The sequence below is a fragment of the Salvelinus alpinus genome, chromosome 32 (assembly GCF_045679555.1).
Source record: "Salvelinus alpinus chromosome 32, SLU_Salpinus.1, whole genome shotgun sequence".
Taxonomy (NCBI): Eukaryota; Metazoa; Chordata; class Actinopteri; order Salmoniformes; family Salmonidae; genus Salvelinus; species Salvelinus alpinus.
Window position 1 is genome coordinate 5,238,972 of NC_092117.1, and position 8,972 is coordinate 5,247,943.

The window sequence follows — 8,972 nt, forward strand, 5'->3', positions numbered from 1 at the left end:
GCAGAGCCAAGCACGAGCTAGGGAGAACCTATTGGCACTTTCTAGCATACATTTCCATTAGGTAACGCCTATTCTGCAATAACAAAATTTTCCCTTGCACAATGTTTTTTTTTTTTTTTTACTTTGGCAAAGGGTAAAGTCTACAAAACTTGGAACACTCTGTAACTGATTCTAGTTTTGGGAACAGAAAACTGTATTGGGATCAAATGTTTCATAGATGAGAGAATTTGCAGAATATCGTCCAGAATCCATCTCGCTCCGTCTTCTCCCAATGCCGGGCACTGGGCTTCCTCTCATCACCATATTTGGTGGTGAGTGGAAATGTCAACCGGATGCATCTGATTTATACATCCGGTGAAACATCTGGCTCATTTTTCCATCTTTGATGATAGTTTGACAGCTTGCTGATGAAGTAGTAGACATGTTCTCAGAAATCATTCCTGAGCTCAGCAGCAGCTGACTCGACTGTCTGCAGTGCATGGACTAGTTTTCATGCACATTTTTTAACTTGCGCTATACTGCACAAAACACCTTAATTAGATGTAAAATTGCGGACTATGATCTTCTCTACAAATACTTCAAAATAGTTTTTGAGGGCAAAATGTTGCTACCGTGACTCAAGAGGGACAAAGAACAAATATAGCTGCAAGCAGCAATGAATGGGGTTCACAGCTTGACAGAAAGGACAAGATCAGTTGGATAACAAAGCAAGTACTATCATGTAGGAACTATCTTCCTTTATGTGCAAACAGTGTCAGGATTACCACGTTTATCTCTCAATACCACAAGGATGGCGCACGTGCAGTTTAGTCTAGTGCTGTAGGTTGGTTATCTTTGAATGCAGCAGGTAATCATTCAGTTAATAGTTTCCTTGTTTTTTAAAACCCTTGGTTCATCGACGTCCATGATAACAATGACGAGTTACAAGTTGATAGGCCATTGTGGAGTGGATTTACAGTGGTTTAAATGGATACGTAACATCAGATTTTTGTTAAGACTTGTATCATGGGCCAACATATTTTAGCATATTAGCGCATGTGCTAATATGCATCTACTGGTATAGTGTGGCCATCTTGGATTGCATCAATGTTGCTTTCTCAAACTCATTAGGGACTATTGTGATGAGTCAAAATAACACATTTGGAGTGAAATCGGACTTGTAGTCTATGAGAAGATGTGTTATGATTATTTTAAGCAATAGCGTTACATAGTCAACAAAGTGAATTGTTAATCATTTCCTTTTTTTAAAAGATATCGATGACAAACTTAATGTCATTGATGACCCTAAAAAGTTGCAAGTTGATAGGCTTTTGTGAAGTGGATTTATAAAGGATTTAAATGGACATGTAAAATCCTATTTCCTGATCAGTAACTCAGCCATCTCTTATGCAATCCCTTAGTTTTTCTCAAACTAAGTTAAAACATGTACCATGGGTCTACATACCGAAGTGTTATTTGGACTTGTGGTTCACAAGAATATGTTTTTGAAAGGTTTTTGAAAGGTCTACCTTATGGGTCCTTTAAAAACCTTTAAAACCATTTAAAAAATTCAAATCTCTAGGTCAAACGGGTGACGGATATGAGGTTTAAGTGAGACTGCTGATAACAGCACCCCCTTTAGGCCATTGATGCCATTCTTTTGGGCCAAGTTACTCATGCATCTAGTTTGTGTGCCAAATTAGAAAAAAAGTTACCAATACTTGACTTATTTGACCATGTTAAGGAAAGAAGAAATAATAATTCAGAAAATAACAATGGGTGAAAAAAATCACCCAGATAATAATTGATGTAATGATAGGCTTCCCTGTGCAGTTGTTTCTGAGTGCCTTAGAGAAAAAAGTTAGCACAGATTAGTTCAATCCAAAGCCTACATGTAAAGAATATTAAAGAATGCATCAGTGATTTGAATTTCTTGCAACTTTCTGAAGACGTAACTGTATGGGAATGCCTGTGTCTACCACTTTGTGTAGCCAGTTAGTTATGCTGAAACAGTCATTTCTAAAGGCTTTCCCATAAAATGTTCCAAATTTAAATGTTAATTGCAAAGTAGGCTTAACTGGCAGAATGATAGGATATCATGATGATTTGTATCAATCGGTTGGTATTTTGTTTCGCAAACTGCTATTGTGCATGCAGTACAGAAACACAGCCAGACAAACACCAGTCACTTGACATGCTCATTTCTCTTCCCCAAACCTCAAAAGTGGTCTCCTGATGTGCTTTAAGTATTGTTGAGGATTTAGAAGATCCAATTTTGTTGTTTTCCTATTACAAAAGTCTGAATAATAGTGAAAATCTGAGAAAACAACTGGGGGAAATCCGAAACCTGGAAAAACGATATATTTCTTAATGTGTGTTTCATTATGGCGAATACATGTATTGGCTGGTAAGAATTCTGAGTGGCTCGTATACTTTTTTCATCTACCCGCTACAGTGGCTGGTGGACCAAAAAGTATATTTTTATGCACTGTTAATAAACCATGTCGTGGGTCGTTCCAAAACCCCTCACAGCTATTTGTTTACACATTGTTCAGTCATGTTACATCACTAGCTAGCTAGCTAGCAACCTGGTTACTTTACCAGTATATCTAAATATTCAAAAAAAAATTGGGGGGGGGGGGGGGGAAGAAAGAAAGGAAAAGGGATACCTTATTTAGAAAATCAATGATCATATCGATGAATGAATGACTGATCTCTTGCATGATAGGCTTCACGGCCATCACTCACAAACTTGATGCTCTTAAAGAAACAGTGTAGCACTTTCAATGTAATGCATCTCAAAGGTAGTGCTTTTACACAATGTAGAAACCTATTATTCCACAAATGACTCATTTCAATGACAGATTTTTGTATCAACATTTTAGCTTTTTATAAATGAATACAAATGTTTTACAGGGTAAAATATTACTTTCTAGAGCACAACATGTGCTTAAAAAATGCTATATCTCAGTCAACGTAAAAATATATTTACTGTATCTTCTTGTGCTCCAAGATTTTATGTTGAGCTCCTTTAAGTCGGGCACACCAATGTTACCATAGATTTTTATTTTTTTATTTAGAGCCCTGGTTACTGGATCAATATTAGCAGAACATAAAGGCAATGTTTTCATAATTAATTCCATTATCTTTAAAGTGAGTTTTTAGAACATCATGTCATAACATTACAAAATAACTATAAGAGTCTTGCGGGAATGTTCCATGCATGTTGTTTCGGATGACGTCTCCATGAACATTAGCAGAACGTTCCTGTAATGTTTTCTCAGAACCAATTGAATTGAATCCAGATATATTTGCTGAAGCATGTTCTGGGAATGTTTTTTACATCATCATGTCATAACGTAACGCTCTAACTTTACGAGACCATTGAAGTAATATTCCCTGCTTGTTGTTATGGGTGTTTCCAATAACATATCCATCAACATTAGCAGAACTTTCGTGTAATGTTTCCTCAGAACCACTTCTATTGCTCCCATATTATGTTGTGGCAGAACATTACCGGAACATTGTGTTATTACATTCCATGGCATCCTAATAAGATTCTTAGGGCAACGTTCTGTGGCAGTTTTTTACAAATGTTGTGAACAACATTAGTAAATGTTACGAGAACATTCCAAGGATATTTAATTTCAAAAATTTCTTCCAAAAAATATTGGGTGATCAAAGCATTCTTTGAATGTTTGTGGGACGTTATTTATACTAATGATTTTTTTTTCATACTAACTACAACTTAAGGGGAATGTTGGCTAATGTCCTGGGAATGTTCCTGTTTTGCTATGAGGGATATAGAGGCCGTTTTAGATACTGTCCTTACCGTGAAGCCTCTCTCTGATCATCTGACTCCTCCCACTCAGCGGGGCAAAGGGCTCTGGCACAGAGCCATGGTCCACCTGAGAGAAAAGCATTCCACGGGTAAAATTGCAGCATTACACAGACAGACACCCCCACACGCTGACACCCCGCCATCCCAACACACACTCACAGCTTTGTGAAAGACATCCTCCACCAGTTGCCCTATGACTCTGTTGGGCGGAGGCAGGAGAGAGGCTTTGTGCTGAGACTCACAGGATTCCAAGATACTGTTCAGATTGACCCTGCGGTGGGCCAGGTCCTCGCACATGCTCAGTAGCAGGCTGTTAAGGTGGTCACTCAACTGGACCGGCTGGGAGAGACAAGAATAAAGATGAAAGACAAGGTATCAATATCTCTCCAGGTATCAATATCAACAGAGGGAAAAAGAGAAGCGTGATGGGGTGCCCGGAATCACTGAAGGACTGAACATTCTTGAGAGAAAGTCTTGAGAGAACGAGTTGTTGTTCAACAAGTTTTATCTTTCTCAATTTTGAAGTCAATTAATGTTGAGGGTCACAGTAATGTATGGACCCACCTGATTCTGAGGTAGATGATAATCGACAGACCAGTAGAGAGTCATACCAAGTGAATACACCAGCATCTGGTAGAAGACAGAGAGATTAGAGTATGGCACTCAATATGAGTCAGACATTAAATCCTTCTGGGGGAAAAACCCGCATGCCAAAACAATTCACATTAACACCGCAGATGGTGTATCATTGTGTATTGTGTTTTGGTTTACACAGGCAAAGCACTGTCTACACAAGGGCAGCACTTACGATAATGTATTTCCTCTCTAGCACCACTGGATGGCGATATGTGTGTGTTATCTTTGCTTCAAGTTACTTGAGGCTCATTGCTGTGTTAGTGCTGCCATCTACTGCATCAGGAGAACCCCCCCCCCCCCCCCCCTCACACACACACACAGCATGTTAGTGCTGCCCCCTTGTGTATTAGCGTCAGTGCAGGGACTTAGCTTACTGCAGCAGTGTTAATGCTTTTAGTTAGTGGTGCTGGCCCAAGGCCATGTGAGAGATGGATTACATCATAAATCCTCTCTCTGTCTGTAGTGAACCAAGATAATCCACACTTACACCGCTCAACAGCAGAACTGCTACTAATGTCAACATCAGAAACCACATTGCGATAGAGGCAAATCTAATGGCAGGTTTACATTTACACCTGATATACAGTGGGGAGAACAAGTATTTGATACACTGACAATTTTGCAGGTTTTCCTACTTACAAAGCATGTAGAGGTCTGTCATTTTTATCATAGGTACACTTCAACTGTGAGAGACGGAATCTAAAACAAAAATCCTGAAAATCACATTGTATGATTTTTAAGTAATTAATTTGCATTTTATTGCATGACATAAGTATTTGATACATCAGAAAAGCAGAACTTAAAATTTGGCACAGAAACCTTTGTTTGCAATTACAGAGATCATACGTTTCCTGTAGTTCTTGACCAGGTTTGCACACACTGCAACAGGGATTTTGGCCCACTCCTCCATACAGACCTTCTCCGGATCCTTCAGGTTTCGGGGCTGTCGCTGGGCAATACGGACTTTCAGCTCCCTCCAAAGATTTTCTATTGGGTTCAGGTCTGGAGACTGGCTAGGCCACTCCAGGACCTTGAGATGCTTCTTACGGAGCCACTCCTTAGTTGCCCTGGCTGTGTGTTTCGGGTCGTTGTCATGCTGGAAGACCCAGCCACGACCCATCTTCAATGCTCTTACTGAGGGAAGGAGGTTGTTGGCCAAGATCTCGCGATACATGGCCCCATCCATCCTCCCCTCAATACGGTGCAGTCGTCCTGTCCCCTTTGCAGAAAAGCATCCCCAAAGAATGATGTTTCCACCTCCATGCTTCACGGTTGGGATGGTGTTCTTGGGGTTGTACTCATCCTTCTTCTTCCTCCAAACACGGCGAGTGGAGTTTAGACCAAAAAGCTCTATTTTTGTCTCATCAGACCACATGACCTTCTCCCATTCCTCCTCTGGATCATCCAGATGGTCATTGGCAAACTTCAGACGGGCCTGGACATGCGCTGGCTTGAGCAGGGGTACCTTGCGTGCGCTGCAGGATTTTAATCCATGACGGCGTAGTGTGTTACTAATGGTTTTCTTTGAGACTGTGGTCCCAGTTCTCTTCAGGTCATTGACCAGGTCCTGCCGTGTAGTTCTGGGCTGATCCCTCACCTTCCTCATGAACATTGATGCCCCACGAGGTGAGATCTTGCATGGAGCCCCAGACCGAGGGTGATTGACCGTCATCTTGAACTTCTTCCATTTTCTAATAATTGCGCCAACAGTTGTTGCCTTTTCACCAAGCTGCTTGCCTATTGTCCTGTAGCCCATCCCAGCCTTGTGCAGGTCTACAATTTTATCTCTGATGTCCTTATACAGCTCTCTGGTCTTGGCCATTGTGGAGAGGTTGGAGTCTGTTTGATTGAGTGTGTGGACAGGTGTCTTTTATACAGGTAACGAGTTCAAACAGGTGCAGTTAATACAGGTAATGAGTGGAGAACAGGAGGGCTTCTTAAAGAAAAACTAACAGGTCTGTGAGAGCCGGAATTCTTACTGGTTGGTAGGTGATCAAATACTTATGTCATGCAATAAAATGCAAATTAATTACTTAAAAATCATACAATGTGATTTTCTGGATTTTTGTTTTAGATTCCGTCTTCCACAGTTGAAGTGTACCTATGATAAGAATTACAGACCTCTACATGCTTTGTAAGTAGGAAAACCTGCAAAATTGGCAGTGTATCAAATACTTGTTCTCCCCACTGTATATAGATCGGATTTGGTGAGGGTAAGGTGACCTTAAGGACTTTGCCTACGAAACGTATAATTGGAGCTGGGGCTTGGGCACAATGTGTGTATGCTAACCTTCTCTATAGCAGGTTTGGTCGAGGAGGCACGGCCTTGCAGCATCTCTGGCGCAGTGAAGGCGCATGCCTCATCTGATAGGGTGCAGTTCTTAAACGCCAGTGTTCCAGTGGCCGAGAGCAGCAGGGAGGTGGGGCTTATGATGCTACACATACTGTTATGTCCTGAAAAGTGAACAGAAATACATACTGTGGAAATGACATGCAATACCTGATAAATGTCTCTAAATAAATAATGTTTCTCCACAAATCCATATCCCCTTAGTATAATGTTAGCATGTAATATTAAGAAGTAGTGTGTATAGTATATTGAGTTACTACATTAGCATTAGTCGTTTTAAAGAACAGTACTGTAGTGTGTGCCCTGGAGTAGTATTTAGTATTCGTCAGTGGCAGTGAGTAAGTACATCAGTTGTATTACTGTACCTTTGTATGAGACGTCGACCAGGGACTCTGCAGTGCCCAGGAGGAGGGACCACACCTCGTCCTCCAGAAGAGGGCCTCCTCGACACTCCAACACTTCCGCTAGCGTCACAAACGTGCTGCTCATCCTGCACACACATACACACCGGGAGACAGACACATCAATCAAACAAACAATCAATCTGTCACACTATACACAACTGAGCAGGTGATCAACTAGGGATCGGTCTTGAAAACTAATGTCATTAAGACTGATTTAATTTGCACTGCTCAACATGTTTATTCATCTCTGGCCTCGTGTCTGTTTACTGCATATCCTCCATACAACATTAACATTTTAGCCATTACAGTTAGTATCCTGAGTGTCCACAGTTCCTCCAGTAAGTTAACAATTAGGGTTCCCTCTATCTGTGGTGATTTTGTCACTGAGGTCTGATGGTGCGAAAGTAAACAAACAAGCCAATAGCAGTGATTCAGTACCACTGAAGCAGACTTCCGAAGTTTAGCAGCACAGGACAGTGAATAGCAACTGTTTGAGGTGCAGCCACCCCATTGAGATAATAAATAAATCCAGGGATGGAGATAAAACAAGGAAGTCCGAACCAGGATATTCAAGATAATTTTTTTGTTTTACCATTGTAAATAACAGGAAAGAATTTGCAACTAAACAAAAATAGTCCTCTCCATTTGTTTCTTCGAAATCTCAGCCACACTCTCTCCTCTAAGCCTTTTACTGTACGGACTGTCCCTGAGCAAATACTCAGAAACAGAGCCCGCTCATCCTAGTGCCAGCTCATCCAAACAGTATTTCTAGTGTTTAGTGAAGTGTGATTGGATTTCATCAGTTAGATGTTGAGATCTGTGACAGATCATCCTCTCAGTGGCCCGCAATCAGTTTGTCTGGACATAATGAGCTTTCCTTGAGCCACACAGATCAGATGGACTGAACTCTAAACGACTATAATATGTAGCTTAAAGTTATGTTTGTACTTGTATTTATTTTTGCAACAAAGATGGTGACGAAAGTAATACACATTTACAATATGTCTATATCAAAAAAATACATACAGGCAAATTATTGATTGATTTACTGTATACAGCACCAGTCAAAAGTTTGGACACACCTACTCATTGCAGGGTTTTTCTTTATTTGTAATATTTTCTACATGTTAGAATAATAGTGAAGACATCAAAACTTTGAAATAACACATATGGAATCATGTAGTAACCCAAAAAGTTTTTAACAAATCAAAATATATTTTATATTTAAGATTCTTCAAAGTAGCCACCTTTTGCCTTGATGGCAGCTTTGCACACTATTGGCATTCTCTCAACCAGCTTCACCTGGAATGCTTTTGTTGGAAAGCACTTGTTGGCTGAAAAGCACTTGTTGGCTGCTTTTCCTTCACTTTGCGGTCCAACTCATCCCAAACCATCTCAATTGAAGTCGGGTGATTGTGGAGGCCAAGTCATCTGATGCAGCACTCCATCACTCTCCTTCTTTGTATGCCAATCACAGAAAATATTGGCATGCAGATTCAGTTTCACTGGTAAAACATGAAGATTTATCATTCACGATTGACAGTGATGATGGTCTATTTTGAAATTAGGTATGCCTAACTTGGTGTTTGAGGGTATCATTGTTGAGTGTTCCCTGCAGGGTACCATCGCAAATATGTGATTGGAACAGTAGCAACAGAACGTATGATGAAACAAACACGTCTAAAACAGCATTGTTGTCTGAAAAGCATCTAACAATGTTTTGTACTGATAGTAAATCATGGTATTTCCAACTTTATTTCTT

At 40.4% G+C, this 8,972-nt stretch overlaps 1 protein-coding gene across 1 annotated transcript; it reads right to left on the reverse strand.

The window, feature by feature from the left end:
* Positions 1-3,794: 3,794 nt before the first annotated feature.
* On the reverse strand, positions 3,795-7,295 carry LOC139562163 (FERM and PDZ domain-containing protein 2-like). Its single transcript, XM_071379564.1, has 5 exons — positions 7,172-7,295; positions 6,747-6,910; positions 4,385-4,450; positions 3,980-4,159; positions 3,795-3,887 (listed from the first exon to the last, which is right to left on the reverse strand). Exons 1-5 carry the CDS (start codon positions 7,293-7,295, stop codon positions 3,795-3,797), a joined length of 627 nt encoding a protein of 208 aa, XP_071235665.1.
* Between the last annotated feature and the right edge of the window lie 1,677 nt (positions 7,296-8,972).